The 21,267-nt window shown below is 38.9% G+C and overlaps 1 protein-coding gene across 1 annotated transcript; it reads left to right on the top strand.

The window, feature by feature from the left end:
- Nucleotides 1-1,527: 1,527 nt before the first annotated feature.
- opn8a (opsin 8, group member a) lies at nt 1,528-20,976 on the top strand. Its single transcript, XM_078275419.1, has 4 exons — nt 1,528-1,600; nt 12,336-12,629; nt 14,760-15,085; nt 20,584-20,976. The coding sequence occupies exons 1-4, from the start codon at nt 1,528-1,530 to the stop codon at nt 20,974-20,976; spliced, it is 1,086 nt and encodes a 361-aa protein (XP_078131545.1).
- Nucleotides 20,977-21,267: the final 291 nt, after the last annotated feature.

Below are 21,267 nucleotides of genomic sequence, written 5' to 3'. Positions count from 1 at the left end.
ATCAGAGCAACCTGGGCCCTCATAACACCTGAGCAGTGCCACAGACTGATTGACTCCATGCCACGCCGCATTGCTGCAGTAATTCAGGCAAAAGGAGCCCCAACTAAGTATACAGGCAAAAGGAGCCCCAATTAACTATACTTTTCATGTTCATGCTTTTCAGTTGGCCAACATTTCTAAAAGTCCTATTTTTGTATTGGTCTTCAGTAATATTCTAATTTTCTGAGATACTGAATTTGGGGTTTTCATTAGTTGTCAGTTATAATCATCAAAATTAAAAGAAATAAACACTTGAAATATATCAGTCTGTGTGGAATGAATGTATACATTATACCAGTTTCACTTTTTGAATGGAATTACTGAAATAAATCAACTTTTTCATGATATTCTAATTATATGACCAGCACCTGTATATGTTGCCCATTTAGAATCTACATATGTATATAATCTTCTTATTTATTCTTGAAAAATGTCCATGAGCCTTGAACATTGTTTGCTTTTGTACAGCTCCGTAAATAAATACTCTTTAAGACTGATATGGTCTATTTCCTCACACTATTCTGGTAATACATAGGCCATTATTACACGGTACATGGTCCCAGCCATTACACCCTTAACTATAAACAGCTTTTTTTACTTAACAGAGACAGTATGTGAACTCTGATGTTTTCACTTCCCTTTTCACACATAAAGAGGTGCAAAGATCTCTCGGGTAAATGTGGAGAGGGTGCAAGATAAAGAAGCGGCAGGCTATAACAAGGGTCAAGAGTTCAGTTATCCCTGGAGTCAGTAGGCTACAAAAGACTCAAAACATGAAGGGAATTAGCAATATGCTGTTCGTATACAGCTTTCTAAAGTTGACGTTGCAAGTAAATTGTAAATTCAATATTATGCACATACAGCCTATTGCTTGAAGAATAAGAATAAAAATCTTTATAAAAAGCACATTGTAATCCATGTCGACCACATGCACTAAGATGCAACCACACACATGAGATTATGTACGTATATTCGTAGACAGACAATGGCCTGGTTTGTACAATAAATCCCACCGGGTAAAATATTAATCCCATTTGATCGTGTCCTCAATTCAATCTTCAATTAAAAGCAGACAATAAAGCTTTTGTCCCTACTTCACATTCCATTATTATTATTATTATTATTATTATTATTATTATTATTATTAATAAAATGCTGCTGTATAGCCTAATTTAGTTTTAAGGCATTTGATTCATTAATGAATGTAAGAGATAAGAAGAATTTTTTTTGATGAATCACTTTTGTTTGTGTGTGTGTGTGTGTGTGTGTGTGTGTGTGTGTGTGTGCATGTGTGTGTGTGCGTGTGTGTGTGTGTGTGTGTGTGTGTGTAAGTGCATGTGGCGGGTTACTGCCAGTATAAAAGGCAGATGCTGCATCGCACACAAAGAAGAGAGTTGACAGAAGAGACAGGAAACAAAAATTCAAGGACTAGACTCAAGAACCTAAAGAAGTAATTTGTGCATTTGTTTTAACACTGAGTGGACAAACATGGATGATAAATACGTGTCCAAACTGTCACCTACTGTTGATTTTTGTGCAGGGATGTACCTGGTGATAATTGGTAAGTACGTTGCCTACTTATTGACATGTCTCCTAAGCTCAATATTTTAAGCTTAGCATAGATTTATTTTAGGATTCTGAGAAAGTGCCACTTATTTAATATGGCTGCAGGCTAGAAGCTAAAACCCATAAATTAGATTAGATCAGATTCAACTTTATTGTCATTGTGCAGAGTACAAAGACAACGAAATGCAGTTTGCGTCCAAACAGAAGTGAATGACTTATGAGGAGCATGCACTTTATTACAGGGGTTCTGCAGGTTTCAACAAGTCACATTTAAGACTTTTTATGACCGTTTGAGGACCTTTATGAATGAAATGTAAGACCTACATATATGACAACGAAATGCAGAGACACAAAAGTACTTGCAAAGTAAATAAATGTATTCAAATTGAATAAAAGCAACACAGTAATCTGTACATATACAGCAAATTATATTTGGACTATCGAAAGAAAGAACTACAACACCACGGAATTTAAAAAAAAGTATTTCAATGAGCATTAAAGGTAGCGTTACATGGACATAGGAAAATTAAGAAAATTATTTAAGACACAATACTTCATTGGATTTAAGGACTAACATATTAAAGCGCTCATATTATGCTCATTTTCAGGTTTATAATTGTATTTAGAGGTTATATCAGAATAGGTTTACATGGTTTAATTTTCAAAAAACACCATATTTTTGTTGTACCACACACTGCTGCAGCTCCTCTTTTCACAAAGCCAAAAAGCATAATATGAGCACTTTCATTTTGAAATTCTAGACTTTTTTAGACTTTAGGACCCCGTGGAAACCCTGTATTAAGCCTCTAAATTTGTTGGTTTGCTTGCCCCCTGTTGGAGGTAAAAAAAAAAATGATTTCAGTGTCAAACTTCCTGTTTCAGTCTTATGAGCTCCCCATTTTGTGTATATAATATTGTTAGTTTGATCTGCTTTATATCTTGTTGCTATAACTTTAAAATTGATAAGAAACCTTGTTAAGGTGGTGGGGTTGAGTGTGTTAACAAAAGATCTGGCACAGTCTCTCCAATAAGCACACAATCATATGTTTCACACTAACCAGTAACACAATGTGTAATATAGAAGAGTATATTATTTGGCAACAGTTATGTGGCCTACTTTTCACAGCCTGAAAATGAGAGTGTTCATCTCGTTGGGCTTATTTATTTTATTTTTAGTATATAGTGATAGTAGATAGACAGGAATGGGGTGGAGAGAAAGGAGATGACATGCAGCAAAGGGCCGCAGGTCGGATTCGAATCCAGCCACTGCCAAGGACTCAGCCTACATGGAGCGTGCACGCTACTGGGTGGGCGGCAGCTTTTTATCTCTTTCACTTCGGTTTTCATGCCAACTTCAGTTCAGTAAGGCTTTTATTTGGTTGCATTATTATGCTAGTATATAGTGAAGTGGCTGTCTATTGTGCATTGTTTTTATTTTTAAGTACTGTTGTTAAATGAAATGATGACTGTGAGGTTCAGTGCTACTTCAGGACTATGCACCGTACCTGTGGTGACAGAGCTTTCACCATTACAGCCCCCTCCCTCTGGAACTCCCTACCCATACACAGTCAAAACACTAATCAAAACACATATCTTCAGATTAGCTTTCCACACACACAATAGTCTTACATCTCTCACCTGATAGTTACTGGTTTCATTGTTTTTAATTGCTTCTAATATGCGTGTTTTATGTGTTGGCTTTATTGCTTATCTGTTTTTAATGTGCTATATGTGCTGGTTTTTACTGTAAAGTGTCTTTGAGTACCATGAAAAGCGCTATATAAATAAAATGTATTATTATTATTATTATTACTTTGAGCTGAATGAAGCTAAAACTAATGTGCTGAAATACAGAGCCAACATATTGAGTTTATTTATATGTGCATGAGTATCCTGGTTATGATCTGTTTTTTTGTAGCATCCTGGTTATGTTTTGAGCCTGTAAACACCTTATCCTGGTTTCAGAAACCTGGATGAGCCTTTTCCCAGTTTTGAAAAACCCAGATATGGTAGTTGTTGTACTCCAAAGAAAAACAGGATACTGGGTATACCTTGGCTTATACAGGTGTCTGATCATTCTCTAACAAAGTTGCAGGTCTGTCATACACTCAAGCAACGTAGTAGTTGGTTCCATCGACCAAAGATATGAAGGTAAATGATGTAATGATGACCAAGGTGAAATACAGGAAAAATCTTGACTTGAGCTAGGCAATGCAGATCACAACTTGTATTGTCTGTCTTGTTTTCTATTACCAAACCTGGATACTGACCACGTATACAGGTAGGCATATGTGAATAACAACTAGCAGACGCGATGTGCGTGACTAGCAAAAACAGTGTTGCCGACTCCTTTCAAAATCAAACGGTGCCAAATTTCGGTACCTGAGAGCGTGTAAGCGCAAGCTTATATGTCCTCTCCGATTGTTGACAGAGAGAGGAGCTCCGACACGCACGCACACACGCACGCATGTGCAGAGGTGCATCCAGAGCAAACTACATTGGCTCTGCAGTTTAGCTGAAGTCACAGTGAGTCACGGCAGTGCCGATAAAGTGTTTCCAAGTGTGGTTACCTTTGGGGGTGCTCAGCCCCTAATGAAGAGTTGATAGCAGTCAAAAAGATGGCAACTACAAAGCATTATTATTGCAGCACAAATACACAGGTGTCGGACTAGGGGGGGGGAGGACTGAGTTCCTCGTGTGAGGAGGGCCCAAAAATATGCTAAAATGAATAGCTGTGGATGCAGGGAGGGGCCCATAGAAAATGCCTTTCTACAGGGCCCAGAATTTTGAGTTACGCCCCTGCACATACCTTGAACTGGTAAAATAAGCCTTAACATATTCTTAGACAGGGTTATTCATGTTTTTTTCTGCTGTTAATTTTCAACTTTTTCATTTACATCATTGATAGAAACTGATATGGTTATACAGCTAAATGATGAATAATCTAATCTAATAATGCCTCTGAACCAGATGTGGAAAATACAACATCTCTTTTTCTTAAGAGCCTAGTCCTCCATGAAATGCATATGTAAATATAATGTGAATGGAATATTTTAAGTGTTTTAAGTGTTTTTGCCCGTACAATATATGTCCACTTTCTCACCTGGTTCTTCCAGGTCCCTCTCTTTGTCCACTCTCTCTCCATCCTGCTCTCTCTCTCTCCATCCTGCTCTCTCCCTCTATCCCTCTCCCTCCGTCGTATCACTGACAATCACATACAAAACATTTTGTAATCAACTAGAAAATAATCTTCTAATAAAAGAGAAAACAAAACACAGTAGTCATACTATAAATATATTATATATATATATATATATTATATATATATATATATATATATATATATATATATATATCTTTATCTTGTAGGCTACCTAGCCTACCTAGCCCTCTCTATTCTCCTCACTCCTTTGTGCTGTCAACCAGAAGTTAAATGTAATCGACTAATCAACAGAGAATGCATGGTGTAGGCTACCAAAGGTTATAAATTCACCTATTTATAACATATGTGAATATGGAGTTGCTGTTCAGTGCAGTGGGATAATGTTAAAGGTTTATCTTATACTTTCTCACCTGAACCTGGCTGTTTTCTTTAAAAAAAGAAACGTATATCCATCTATGGGGAAACAGACTGTGAGTCAGAGTTTGTTGTTCCAGTGTTTCAGTTCTGATATGCTAGTGTTTATGGGGTTAGGCAAGTAGTAGGCCTATCGTGAGGCTACACTGTAAATTGTGACAACTGTGTGTATTAGTACCACCTGAAGCCGTCTATCCCCCTTTCAAGACGCACCAGTCGCGCTTGGTGACGGCCAGCGGTGCAACCATCGCATTCGCGATTAGGCGCAGTCTGGCGAGCCACTCCAAAGTCGCTGTCGGTGTGGCGAGTTCGGGAATTAGCCTCGTTAAATTCCATTCCTCCCCCCTTAATTTGATCGTCATTGAGGACCTCGCAATTTGCCACAATCGATTCCGAAGAACGGGGTCGCCATGCCATTGTTTCGCTTGTAAATAATGCACATTTGCAACAACATTGATTACTTACTATAAAACACCTGTTAAACAGCACAGGTGGTTTACCAGGTTCATAATTAATTAAGGACATTGTATGTATAATATATAATAGTTGCAGTAGCCTATACTGTGTTAACGTTAACGTTAAACACTTAACATAGCTACTTCACAGCACAGTACAGTAAATTTAGACATAACCTAAGTTAACACGTCATACCCACAACAGCTAACAGTAACTAGCTAGCTAACTTAACATTACATGTATTTTACCTCCAAGGTAACTTCGTACTAGCTAGCTAATAGCTATCGTTAACATTCCGCAATGGGGAGTGCTGCTATCATTCGCAAAAGCTAGCCAGCTACTGGTAGTTCCATTACCGTATTACTTCACAATACAAAAACATGCTAAAAGACGAATGTCGTCCTTAGCAAGTGTTCATACACGTAACTCACTAACACCGCACCACATCACCTAACAACACATAAGATATTATTAACAGGGACTTATACCTGAAAAACGGAGTATTTTCTCAGCTCACATTTCTAATTGAAGGAAGCTGCGTTCGCCCAATGCAGCTCAAAACCTATGCGCTCTCCCTACTGGAGACATTTGGTAACAACTCTTACTACACTGCTAGCAGTAAAACGGTATGCATAAAATATAATTAAAAAAATAAAAATAAATACCGTGAATATCAGGCCATTACACAACACTATTTAGTCGGACGTAATACATTATTTCCTCTGTCATACTGTATAGGCAGCAGTATCCAGCAAAACATCTGATAAACCCACATAGGCCTACACTAAAGCTGCCCAGAATCAGCAGACACAACAAGTGGATTGTAAAGCTAGTGGAGGTTTGGGCTTGCTGAAGACCCAGACAATTTGGGGCAGATTAAAACATAACTAAAACTAGTGTAAATATTGGAGTTACATTCATAAGGTCAGAAAAACAACTCCAAATGAATGCTAAGTTCCGTTCAAAATGTGCCTGTTTGGAACGGGCCAACTGCTTGGCCTGTGGTATTACTTCTTGTAGCTAGCTTTCTCCAAAAAACATTGTACCTAAAAATGTATTATAACCCCAAAGCACTTAATATGCAACCATTATAGCCTAGGCCTCCTGACTTACTTAGAAAAACATTGTACTACATTGACCTACTGACTGAGAACGTATCAAAATATTAAAAATATATTAAAAATCCTAAAATAATTTAAATGTAGAGTAATCAGGTCCACCCATCTGGCACGTTATAAGAGCCAATCAGCAGAAATCTGCGTTAATCAACCACCAGAACTGGACCAATAGCCTGCAGAGACGGAGTCAGCCGAAAGAAAAGACGGGAGGCAATGAAAATAAAGAGTTTTTGTTTAACTACATTTTAGTGATGTCTTTTTCGTCAATGATACATGTTCACATCGCCACATCATCAGGCATCAGCCTTTAATAATGGCGGTGCTGTCTCGTCTCGTCATTATTATTAACGAATTTAACACTTCAGCAGAGGTGTTATTTCCAAGCAGGCACGGGCGTGAATTATTGTTAAATTATGGATTTGATTTGCGGGGGTGTTTTGCCGACGGTAATGTTATTAGTGTTATAAATTAGCAGCACACTTAAACAACCGGACCCAGGGTGAGTCTGATGAAGACTGCTCTCTTTGTCCAGTCAGCGAAAAGCAGTGGCAGCAAAAACTGTCCTGTCCTGTTAGTAGGTGTGGTCCAGGTCTAGACAATCTCCTGAACTCCAAACTGAATGTCAGAATGGGAAAGAAAGGTGATCTAAGCAACTTTGAGCGTGGCATGGTCGTTGGTGCCAGACGGGCTGGTCTGAGTATTTCACAATCTGCTCAGTTACTGGGATTTTCAGGCACAACCATTTCTAGGGTTTACAAAGAATGGTCTGAAAAAGGAAAAACATCCAGTTTGCTGCAGTCCTGTGGACGAAAATGCCTTGTTGATGCTAGAGGTCAGAGGAGATTCAAGCTGATAAAAGATCAACTTTGACTCAAATAACCACTCGTTACAACCGAGGTATGCAGCAAAGCATTTGTGAAGCCACAACACGCGCAACCGTGAGGCGGATGGGCTACACCAGCAGAAGACTCCACCGGGTACCACTCATCTCCACTAAAAATAGGAAAATGAGGCTACTATTTGCACAAGCGCACCAAAATTGGACAGTTGAAGACTGGAAAAATGTTGCCTGGTCTGATGAGTCTCGATTTCTGTTGAGACATTCAGATGGTAGAGTCAGAATATGGCGTAAACAGAATGAGAACATGGAGCCGTCATGCCTTGTTACCACTGGGCAGGCTGGTGGTGGTGTAATGGTGTGGGGGAACCCTTTCGCCTTCAGAACTGCCTTCATTCTTTGTGTCATTGATTCAACAAGGTGCTGGAAGCATTCTTTAGAAATGTTGGCCCATATCGATAGGATAGGGTCAAACACGGTATTAGTATGGTGTTCCTAATAATCCTTTAGGTGAGTGTAGATTGGATGAACGGTTCATGAGATATATTAAAGACAGACGCACGCACGCACGCACGCACGCACGCACACACACACACACACACACACACACACACACACACACACACGTATACAGAGGTTCCCCGATTTGTTAGAGATGTAGCTCCGTATGTGTTTACCCATCACATTAGCCATCTGGCTGTGTATCTGGTCAGCATGTTGTGATTAATATTATAACGTAATTGGTTGACAGTCACATTCAGCATAGGTGCTACCAGAAAGGGGCAATTAAACAAGTTCTACATTGTAGTTCACTACAGACATTATTATTCCATCCCCATTCCATCATACTGTTCGATACCTTAAGTATGTGCTATGTCAACTATGTCCTCCCCACTACATCAGAGTAAATGAGTTTTACTCTTGATCCCAAGTCGTAAGGCACATAACAGCTGTTGTTTGTGATTGATGTCAATTCCTAATGAGTGCTGCTTACATCACAACCACAAAAGCCTCTTTTTGTTCCCTGTGTAGATCATTCACCCATCATTTGCCACATCATCCTGACATAATGGTTGAAGCCAAATAAAGGAGTGATTCACACATACACACAATTAGTCACACAGTGGAGACTTAGCCTGAGTCCCCAGTGATGCATATGTCCAAAGCCTTCAAGATAAGAGGCATGGATTTAAAATGCAACACAGCATCTGTAAATCCACTGGTGTTTTACATCATGGTGCATTTTGTTTCCATTGATTTTATTATCATGTGTTAAAACCTTTTCTTCATCTAAATTGATTTTCAAATGAATTAAGCCTATGTTAGTAGCATTGAGTCATAGGTGGTTGTGAGATGTGCAAAACAATAAGTGACAAAAAGAGCAAGGGAGGAGGCATGAATTTGAGCCAGGAATTGAGGCAGTGATTGAATGGATGAGATGACATAGGGTGTAGGAGAACAGAGAAGAGGCACAAATGGAAATGATGAATGTGGCTGATTGAAGTTTTCATTTCACAAGCTGAAAGCAGAACATCTAATAAATACATACATGTCAGCAATGTTTAGTATGTGTTGAGAAAAATGAGAAAGATATCTCTCAGTTTTTGCATCTAACTCTTTGAAGGGGCAGTTCTGGATATTCAAAACATTAATATAGAAGCAATATCTAATAAATATTTGCTAAGTAAAAATATAGTGGAGTAATGGCATCCTGAGCAGAGAATGAAGTCACTTGTAGTCCAAGTTTCTTTACTTCTGTGTTTTAATAGCCGGTCTGGACGCACGTGCATGTGGCCATGAAAAATTTCAGTATTTCCCTGTCTGCAATCCCAGCCTGCTGTTTTTTTTTTTTTTTAAATATGTATATAGTATATGAAATATAGCTGTGACAATACGACCGTACAGAAATGCTGATGGCTCATTTAAAGGCACAGTTTCTAAATACGGGCTGTGTGCTTTTCTTTTTGGACTGAGCGTTTTAAATTAGTACTTTCACAGTCTTTATATAGCCCCTCGACCTGCTTTGTAATAAATAAATAAAAATATTAGGTGTACTATTTCTTTCAACAAATTTCTGCGAGTTTCTTGTGAGTTCAAATCTGCTATGACAAAACCATTGAGTGAGATAAATCTAAAGCCTAGCATAAGTTCAGTCAGGAAGACTATCTTATGTTACTCACTCATTCTCAGTCACCTCACTCTCCCCCTCCTCCTGCTTCCCATTATCGTCTGAATAGAACACAATGGGGTCTAATCGCCAAAGACTTTTCTCAATTATCATTTCTGTTGTGTACGTCAATAAATAATTGTTCACTCACTCAAAATGAAGTCTGTCCTGATTGAAATGTCTATGCAGTATATTTAACGACAAGGATACGAATCACATTCAGCATGTCCCAGGAACATTTCCAATAAAGATTCTACATTTTTAGCATTTAAAGTCTGCTGCTGAAAGCACTTATTTCTGTACATAATCACCGTATTAAGTAATCAATAGAAAAGAAATATGAGTAGAAATATGCATTGTGTCATTGTCATTTTGTCTTTTATTGACAGAAAGTTAATGAATACAGTGTGAATGCAGAGCACTTGTGTCAAGGTCGCTCTGGGAGAGAGAAATCCATTAAGGACAAAAACCTGACATGCTTTATCACAAATTAAAAAGACTGTTTAAAAAATGAATACGTCAACACAATATTGCATGTTGTGTCAATCAAATTTCCATAAGCTTATGTGAAAGAGAGACATTACGTAAAGCAGGTGGAACCAAGAACACATCAACCAATCTCTATAATGAAGTAGACATTATATTATTAAAGCAGCAATTTTGTAGTAAATACTTGCATGCACTGTAAGCATTTTGTTGCACAGGGGTAAAATATTTGTGTGTCACATATTTGGTTGCCTGCTTAAAATTGTATATAAGAGTCACTATAAATTTGTGGAACCCGGTAATCTAATCAGATCATCTTCCCTTTCCTTTATACACATTATCACTATATGGTTAAAACACTTAATAATCAAATTGTTTGTATCTGTGAATTCCAAATCCTTTAGTTTTTGTTCCCTTATATTTATCATGACATCGTGGAGAAAGCACTTTAATCGCATGCACTCGACATCAGCCCTGGTTCATATACTAAAGAAATATTGTATAATGAGGCTAACATTTTCCAATAAGCTAAAAATCAGTTTTTCGGTCAGAACCTGAGCTTATGTGCTGCACTTAAGGTCTCACCTGTTGTCAAATATGGATAAAAATGTACATGTGATGTGATCAATTTATGAAAGTTCACAATTTCTATGACTGTTTCAACTTTTAACTTGAGCATTAGCTAAGGCAGTTTTATTCAACAGATGTGTAATGATTGTATTATTTGGGATCTGTTTTCTATATGATTGTTTTCTGTAGCCTATGAATCTGTTGTCTTTTACTCAACACAAAGCTATAAGGTGAGTCTTCACTTAATTAGACATTTTGGGAAATAGACCTATTCATCTTCTTGCCGAGAGTTACATGAGAAGATTGATACCACTCTCAGTATATATCGAGAGCAGTATCAATCTTCCCATCTACCACTCAGCACAAAAGCAAATGAACATACTTTCCTAAATGTCTACTGTATAAACCGTTCCTTTAATTGTGTTGTTATAATATCCGAATGTATACAATAGCCTAATCAAGTGCAGAGATTCAGATCAAAGTGATCAGCAAGATAATACAGATGATATATAACATAGCCTATTTATATATAAAAATAAAAAATATATATATATATATATATATATTTTAGCATAAGTAGCTGTATAACGTGTTAGTTGTGTCATGGGCCCACCTTACCATCTTATCATCTCACAAACAGCCAGCCTCCATACACAATCTTGGGCTCTACTCCGTGACTATATATTATTTGTCTTTGTTTTGTTTTGTCTTTTTAATGTCTTTAACCAATTTTTTTGTCAATCAAACTATTTTAATGTTATAATAGCTTTAGAATCTTTCTTATTTTGTTTTCTTGTCATCATTTGATCTAGTTCTTTAATCTAGTTTAATTCACTCTATTTTACTGCTAATACTGTTATTGTAGCTTTTAAATCTATTTTATTAAATTCTTATCATTTTATTGTCTCATGTGCATTGTTAAATTGTTTTTGTCTTTTCTGTTGTGTACGACCTGCATGTGTTATTCCTGGCTTGTCAGTCATTTGTGAAGCACTTTGAAACTGTATTAACCTCACCCTGATTGATTGGTTGGATTTAATCGAGCATAGTGTGTGTGTGTGTGTGTGTGTGTGTGTGTGTGTGTGTGTGTGTGTGTGTGTGTGTGTGTGTGTGTGTGTGTGTGTACCTACCCACCTCAAATATAGAAGACAGCAGAAAACGGTTGTTCTTCTGTTTGTATATGGAATGTAAGCACATCATGATCACTGGAGAATTCTACTGCATGCTCTTATGATTTCTGATCATTGTTGTGAAAGGGTGAAGCAGCGTCAGATTTTGATGTCAAGTCAATTTATTCTTGACCACCACGTCACTGGACGAAAACGTGTGATCATCCACTCGCTCAACTGCTTGTATGCTACATGTATTAATCACTGTTGAAGGGGATTGATCAGATTACTGAGGCACATTCATTGTCAGTGGGTGACATCAAGCACATCTCTCTACAGGGATAGGTTATTTATTAAAAATGTTGTCTTGAAATCCCTCTTTTTTTGTCCATCCTATTCTGTCCTGCAGCTATCCTGTCTATCTTTGGGAATGCGGCAGTCCTGGTCAGCGCAGGTCGTCGTCATGCCCGGCTCAAAGCTCCCCAGCTGCTGACAGTGAACTTGGCCATAACAGACATCGGCATGGCCCTCTGCATGTATCCTCTGTCCATTTCTTCAGCGTTTAACCATGCCTGGATTGGAGGCGACACATCTTGCCTCTACTACAGCCTGATGGGCATGATCTTCAGCATAACCAGCATCTTGACTCTGGCTGTGATGGGGATGATCAGATACCTGGTAACAGGATGTCCACCCAAGAGAGGTAGTGTAATCTAAAATAGGATTTTATAGGGGATCAGTGCAGTTTTTAATGGATACCAGTTGGCATGAAGAAATCAATGTTTAAGCAGTCAATCTTATTAAAGGCCACTGGGATTTACCTTCTAATGTGACATCAAATGGTAAAGAAAGCATTTTTAATCTTTTAACCAAACCTAAAACCTTTCAGATTATCATCAAGCATAAACCTTACTGGAATTATTAATGAGACTGAACACTTTACAAGAAACAAAGTCAAAAGTAATATTGACCTGCTATGGTTTGACTTACTCCCAGTCAAATCTTTGCTAAGCTCTATGAACAAGCTTTTTGGGGTGATTGAAGCCACTCACTGAGGACTTCATTCTTGTCAGGTAGTTGGTTTTAAAAGGATCCCAAGCAAGCAGTATAGTTTGCTGAATAATACATTACATGTAATTTAGCTTTTATCCAAAGCGACTTACAATTGCTATATGTCAGAGGTCGCACGCCTCTGGAGCAACTAGGGGTTAAATGTCTTGCTCAGGGACACATTGGTTGATGTATCACAGTGTGAATTGAACCCACATTTCCCACACCAAAGTCAGGTGTCATATCCACTCTGCCATCACCATAATACATACAACTAATGCCTTAACTGACATTAACCCATGAGACCTCTGAGCTTCAGCACAAGGCTAGTTAAGCAGCAGCCACACAACCCGTGAATATTGTCGCAGTCCACATTGCTGTATTAGTCTGGGTGTTGCCACAAGCACAGCAAAAAAAAGTGTGAAAGGATAATAACTAAGGAGGTTTATTCCTGCAATTAGCCAACCAAAAAACATATAAAATGCTGGGAATTCCTACAAGTTTAGCCATAATTCTTAAACTTGCAGATAATAGGTCATGTTAAAGATGCTAAATGAAGTTAAATAAAGCTAAATATTGATTTGATAGCATGGCATATCGTACAAGTAATTAAGTGGGTAAAATATGCAGCTCCATATAGGAGACAAGGTGCTCTACTGACAATTTGTTGCATACAGTGACAGTGATTGACAGGTTTGAGCACACCAAATAAGCATGAAATATAGCCATAGTGTATCACAAGTGTATCGCAATAGTGATATCAAAGCACCTCCACAGGGGGTTTGAGATCCAAATGTTGCTGTTGCTGACTTTCATATACCATGTTGTTATCTAGTATAAATGTATACAGTATATGCTGCAGAGAGGTTCCCTTTTGAGCTTTCAGGAGTTGGAGATATAAAAACAATATCATGAAATGATTCATGAAATACAAAATCACACTTACATAAGAGCGTGTCATGATAATTGACACAACATGGAAAAAGGCAGAAGAACTGTCAGTGCCAGTTTGCATTTTGGGTGCATGGGAAATGGCAGCTGGACTGCTAAAGATTAGTTATAAGTGTAAATCAATATGGATGTAGTTGATTAGTACAGTGGTTCCCAACCTTTTTTCCTTGGCGCCCCCCCTACTTATGTCTAAGAAAAGCTGAGCCCCCCCTCCGAAACCGAAGTTGAGGTAACTCTCGAGATAGAGCCTTACTTTCATTTTTTGATACAGAGGAGTTATCAGCACTTTTACGTTTCTCCGCTATATTTCATTCATAAAATAGTGATGCCGTGGCGGCAGGAAAAATGAGGATGATAGCAGCTAGCAGCTGACCTGATGACAGCAAGGGTCCCAGGTTAAGAGGTCCCGGGGGTTTGGCCTACTAAGACGCCTGCCTACAATTTTAAGCGAGAACAAAAATATATAGTTTTTATACAGACTTTTGTATACGTTATATATTCTAGTGTATTATCATAATTTGTTTAACAATCGTATTGTCACTCAAAAAGCAAAACTTTTTCCGTCAAATCTAACAGTGAATTTCTTGATATGTCTCTGACTGAACTATGATGGTTACACACCGTTGACACTTCAGGCTCTTCATTACATGCTGTGCCACTGAAGGGGGTGACGTTGCTGCCTAGTTGATGCTTATGCTTTATGGTGTAAAAGCCATGCTGTAGACGAAAAGATAGCAAGGACTGTAGTGCAAAGTAGTAAATTATCTATACTAACACGATAGTGTCATGTAATCAACATACCAAACCGAATTTAAAATCTGCTTGTGCACAGGTGTTAAGTTCCAGAGGAGAAGCATCAGTATTGTGATCAGTGCGATCTGGCTGTATGCCATCCTGTGGGCCTTGTTACCTCTGATGGGCTGGGGCAGCTATGGGCCGGAGCCGTTTGGACTCGCCTGCTCGATAGACTGGACTGGCTATGGGGAGTCCCTGAACCACACCTCCTTCATCATGGCTCTGTCTGTACTCTGCACATTCCTCCCCTGTCTGGTCATCCTCTTCAGCTATTTTGGTATTGCCTGGAAGCTGCATAGGGTCTACCAATCCATGCAGAGCAATGATGTTCAAAATGGCAATGTTGAGAAGAAAATCACTCTTGTAAGTATAAGACCATCAATTATGTCTTGACTCTGTCCCTGCAGAGATTAAAAGGCCTTAGTCCTTAACTGTAATTAAAGACAATATTTGTGTGTGTGGTATGCTGTAGACGTTTATACTTATATACACTTATATACATACTCTAAGCAACAAATAATATAGCATTTAGGTGACGTAATTAAGTCAAATAAATGCACAGCACAAGAATAAATGCTAAAACCAAAGCAAAAATATAAGTGACAACACAAAAGGAAATACTTTCACTTTGCTTTTTTCTTAATATTTGTACCAACATAAATTAAATAACATGACGTAAAAACAAGTATTAACATTGTAATTGTAATAAGCAATCATATAAAAAAATAAAATAAAAATCAGGGCATAAAGAAATCTGAATATTTATATTTATCTAAATATCCTATTGTTATATTGTTGCCAACCATATTATAAATTAGAACTATGATCCATCCCTTCAGGTATGTACATTTATATTCTATATCACTCAATAATCCCCATGAAAAACTTCATAGCTGGGAGAAATGTCTCAGCAGCAGCCCTGTTTGTGCTTTCCAGTAGAGGCATATATAGTACAGTAGAGTCTGTTTTATGTTCTTTTGAATATTTTTCCAAAGCTAAATATTTATAGACATCATGTCACACTATATGTCTGTCACAAATATGTCAGTAACTATATCAATGTTCAGGCTAAATCTGGGCAGAGCATATATTTGACAGGCATAAGTCTATTGGAATAACGTTGACATAAAAGTGATTTCCGGGTAAGCAGGATCATTCTGACAACATTGACATAGTACATTTATTGAGTGCACAGTTAATAATCACCTCACCTCCTGATTCCCCTCCTCCTCTCACTTAAAGCAACACTAATGGCGTTTTTCCACTACATGGTACCTGCTCGACTCACCTCGACTTTTTTTTAAAATATGAATATAGTATATGAAATATAGCTGTGACAATATGACCGTACAGAAATGCTGATGGCTCATTTAAAGGCACAGTTTCTAAATACGGGCTGTGTGCTTTTCTTTTTGGACTGAGCGTTTTAAATTAGTACTTTCACAGTCTTTATATAGCCCCTCGACCTGCTTTGTAATAAATAAATAAAAATATTAGGTGTACTATTTCTTTCAACAAATTTCTGCGAGTTTCTTGTGAGTTCAAATCTGCTATGACAAAAACCATTGAGTGAGATAAATCTAAAGCCTAGCGTAAGTTCAGTCAGGAAGACTATCTTATGTTACTCACTCATTCTCAGTCACCTCACTCTCCCCCCTCCTCCTGCTTCCCATTATCGTCTGAATAGAACACAATGGGGTCTAATCGCTAAAGACTTTTCTCAATTATCATTTCTGTTGTGTACGTCAATAAATAATTGTTCACTCACTCAAAATGAAGTCTGTCCTGATTGAAATGTCTATGCAGTATATTCAACGACAAGGATACGAATCACATTCAGCATGTCCCAGGAACATTTCCAATAAAGATTCTACATTTTTAGCATTTAAAGTCTGCTGCTGAAAGCACTTATTTCTGTGCACAGTTAATAATCACCTCACCTCCTGATTCCCCTCCTCCTCTCACTTAAAGCAACACTAATGGCGTTTTTCCACTACATGGTACCTGCTCGACTCACCTCGACTCTACTCGCCTTTTTTGGTTTTCCATTATGAAAAAAAGTCCCTGGTACCTGCCAACAGGTACTTTTTTTAGTATCACTTCCGTCGAGGTTCCAAGCGAGCTGAGGCGATACCAAAAGGTGACGTGAAAACCTGCAGACTACTGATTGGTCGGCGAGAATCGTCACTAATCACTGCGTCATCATTGCTAGCGACAGACGGGGGTCTCCTCATGGATGTCCTGAACAAACCCGCCATTTTTAAATAGTTTAGCCAGCTGTGGTGTTTTTGCTGCCTCCAGATTCTTTTGAAACAAAATGGGTCTTCTGGCTGTGGCAACAGCCACATGCCGAGAATCAAAAACAACACACCTTCGACGTTCTGTGTGTGTGTGTGTGTGTGTGTGTGTGTGTGTGTGTGTGTGTCGCATTAGGTCGCGGCAGTTTCCTGACGAACAGCCACGCTCGCCTCAAACATGAGGCGGTACTAAATCTGCAATGGAAAATGGAGGACGGGGCACCGCGGCCGAGTTGAGCCGAGCTGAGCCGAGCTGAGCCGAGCTGAGTCGAGCAGGCGCCATGTAGGCACCATGTAGTGGAAAAATGCCATTTTCCCGCTTCGGTCCCCCTACAGGTTGGAAGCAGAATTATCCATTACATTACATTGTCCAGTGCATTCGAACTACAGATCCGCTACCCGATCTGGAAAACATGCATAATGTAATGTAATGTAATGGACAATTACGCTTCCAACCTTGGTGGGACCATAGCAGGAAAAGTTCTTTAGTGTTGCTTTAAAGCCACATTTGAAACACAAGCAAGACAAATGAAGACTAAAGTAAAGCTTTGCATGTGGATGTCCCTGGCAAAGGGGGCCCCTGCTTTCAGTCTCAATGCTAATTTAAAGGTGCTCTAAGCGATGTCACAATGGCTACAACATTTTTTTGGCACATACAGCAAACATCTCCTCACTATCCGCGAGCTGCCTGTCCCCTGAACACACTGTAAAAAAAACGCGGTGTCTGTAGACAGCCCAGGCTCCACAAACGGCAACAAAAATAATATGTGCCAACCTGCACCACCAAACATAACAAACAGTCTTCCAGCGTTCCAGTCAATAACCGACAAGAAGGATATGGAGGTGGGGGGGTTAGTGCGTGGAAGCACGGAAGGAAGGGAGATGAGGGAGGGGTGAGCTAGCCTTGTTTTGTTTGAAAATACTTCGAACGTCAACAAGAAGTAACGTCACCCAACATCGCTTAGAGCACCTTTAATCTAATTTCCCAATGGCTGGCTCTAGCCCAGTGGTTTTGATCTTCTCAACAAAAAAGTGAAGTCAATATAAACTATGTTTACTATGTTCATTTGGTGCTTTAGTGAGTAATTATGGCGGAAGGATGATGCACTGTATGTGGGATAGACTAAAATAGCATGTAATAATAATGAATAATGAACAGTGCAAATTGTCTTTTTAATTTTTTTTATTAGTCTTTTAATAGTTTTTAATTTTCAACAGAGGTCTGTGGCACAGCGTATAAATTACATCCAGATTTGGCTACACGTGTAATAAGCTTTTTCTTATTAGGATAAAGTGTTGGTATTATGTAACCTTTTCATAGGATTTTAATACAAGATAAATATAGAATATGACCAGACTTATTACTTAATTCACTTATGCCTTTCACACCCATTAACAATGCCAAGTGGTACAAAGTGGTTTTAGGGATTTCACCTTCATTATTTACCAACACTGTGCCACTTAAAACACCCGTTATAGATTACGAATGAAGGACACTAGATAAAGAGTGGTCCCTCTTGTGAGAATTGTAGAAATCTCTCATCTGATCACTTCCTTGATACGTGACTCCACTTGATGTCAGGCGATCGGTGGAATGATTGCCTCGAGTGATCTGCGTGATCTGAGTGACCCCCGTGTGAGCCTTATCTAAGCCGTTAAATTGTATGTCCACATGTGCATTTACGTGTGTGTGTGTGTGTGTGTGTGTGTGTGTGTGTGTGTGTGTGTGTGTGTGTGTGTGTGTGTAAGTGTAAGTGTAAGTGCATATTCATGAGTGTGTCACAATGCGTGCTTTGAATTCATATTTAAAATGCAGCAGATTAGAAAATGAAGCTAAAGGTCATAATTCTTTTGAGGTTATTTGTAAATCTATCTGTGGTCTGACTTTGGTCAGGCTTCAGGCAATGTGACTGCAGGAAATTGAGGAGGGATTGACAAAGATCAGAAGGGAAAGTGTCTGGCCGTTCTGCCGATTGTGCTTGACAGAGCGACTGGCCATCACTTTTAAACATCTGGGAACACAACAGATGTGTTTGTGTGGCTATGGCTGTTGAGGGTGTGTGAGTGAGTGAGTGAGTGAATGAGTGAGTGAGTTTGTACGTTTGTACCTGTAACATTCACTTTAACTTTCTTCTATCATGGGAATGCATTTGTCTTTAACAAATAGTTTCCAATTAATTATGAGCTACAGCTGGATTTAACATGTTCTAGTGTGAATTGGAAGTGAGAATGTGTTGGTTTAGGCTAAACAACAACCTTTTAACTGAGAAACACTTAATGCTAGTATACGTTTCAAACACTGTGTTAGAGGGCAGAAATAATCAACCTACAGTATATCGTCGTATAAGGGTTGAAGGAAACTGAGGCACTCAAGAGGGTAAAGTTTAAAAGTTTTAATCCTCCTTGGTTAATTAATAACATATCCTTCGGTCAGTTTTTTTTCTCACTTAAACACATCTGTGATTCAGAGGTTTTTGACAAAAATGCTCAAGACATGAGCCAAAGATTTTATAAAAGGGATCTCTTTTTGTTATGCAGCAGCGTCCTTTTAAAACGCCATGTGCTGTTTTAGCCAGTGTGTCTTTTATACCTGAATACTGAGAGACATAAAGATGTTTTGTATATATTTTTCTAGGGCGACCATTATGTACAGTTGTCCTGATGTTTGGTATGTATTATTTGCTTGTTTATTGCTATTTTTGTTCTTTATATTGTTTTTGATAAGTGATGATTGATACACTGGCTAACATGTTCTGTCACGTGACTTTACCTGTTCACACCAATCATTTGACTTTTACCTGTTGACCATGTGATCCCTGGCCAATGAGCTATACGATACAGCTCAAAGGCAAACATTTTGCCTTCATGGCCGAAACGCGTTGGTGTGTTTTAATGATTTAGCCAAGAATATATTCACTGGATCGGTTCGCAGCCGAATGTGAAGCGGCTGGGATGAGGATCTGCACCTCTAAATCTGAGGCCATGGTTCTCAGCAGGAAACCGATGGAGTGCCTTCTCCAGGTAGGGAATGAGTCCTTACCCCAAGTGAAGGAGTTCAACTACCTTGGGGTCTTGTTCGTGAGTGAGGGGACAATGGAGCGGGAGATTGGTCGGAGAATCGGCACAGCAGGTGCGGTATTACATTCAATTTATCGCACCGTTGTGACGAAAAGAGAGCTGGGAGGTGTTCCAGGCACGTCCAGCTGGGAGGAGGCCTCGGGGAAGACCCAGGACTAGGTGGAGGGATTATATCTCCAACCTGGCCTGGGAACGCCTCACAAACGTTAGCGATTGGTTATGGCAGATCCAGAGTGGTTCTGGGCAGATCCAATAGTTTTAAACTTCAACAGAGTACCCGCCTTAAAGGAAGTTAACACTTGTCAATGGAGAGTGGCCAGACTCTTTGTACAAATGAAATGTACGAGAGTCTGGTAGGACCAGGCTACTCTTGCCGAGCCCTCTCGCCTCCTTTACTGATCACACATATTCCACGCACCCCTCTGTTTTCTTTTCTTTATTCCTCCATGCCCTCCCATGTTCTTTTATCTGCTCTTCTTATTCCAGGTGGCTGTGATGATCAGTTCAGGTTTCATTATTGCCTGGACCCCCTACGTTGCTGTGAGCTTCTGGAGCATGTTTCACTCTCAGGAGCAGGACCACATGGCTCCAATCATCACCATGTTACCATGCCTCTTCGCTAAGAGCTCCACCGCATACAACCCTTTCATATACTTCATCTTCCAGGATACCTCCCGGCACAAGCTCTTCCACCTCCACAAACTTGTGTGTTGTGGTTCTCATCAGGCCAATTCATCTGCTGAAGGAGAGAACCTCGAAGGCAAAATGGTCAAAGGTTTGGACTGCACCAGTTTTGAAAAAGAAACGGATGAAACCTGTGTGGGTCCAATGGGAGCTCCTGACAAACAGTCTGAGAGTCAGATGATGCCTCTGGGCTAATACATGTAATGAATTCTACATTCTTATTGAATCTCTTTCTTTAAATTGTCATTGAAGGAATTTCATGTTTATATGGTAAATATAGAATAGAATAGTATAGATATCTTTATTGTCCAATCATGTGGAAATGTGTCGGTAACATAATATTATTATAAATTTTAATTTATTATAATGGTACATGAAATATCATGAATTCATGCACGACTTTTCATTTTTTATTCATGTGGTACTTTATGAACTATCAGTAATGGTCAGCTATGTGATTACATATAATGATACAATTTAGCACTG

The sequence above is a fragment of the Sander vitreus genome, chromosome 18, assembly GCF_031162955.1.
Source record: "Sander vitreus isolate 19-12246 chromosome 18, sanVit1, whole genome shotgun sequence".
Lineage (NCBI taxonomy): Eukaryota > Metazoa > Chordata > Actinopteri > Perciformes > Percidae > Sander > Sander vitreus.
The sequence above is the reverse complement of the archived record's forward strand: the minus strand, read 5'-3'. Positions and strand labels throughout refer to the sequence as shown.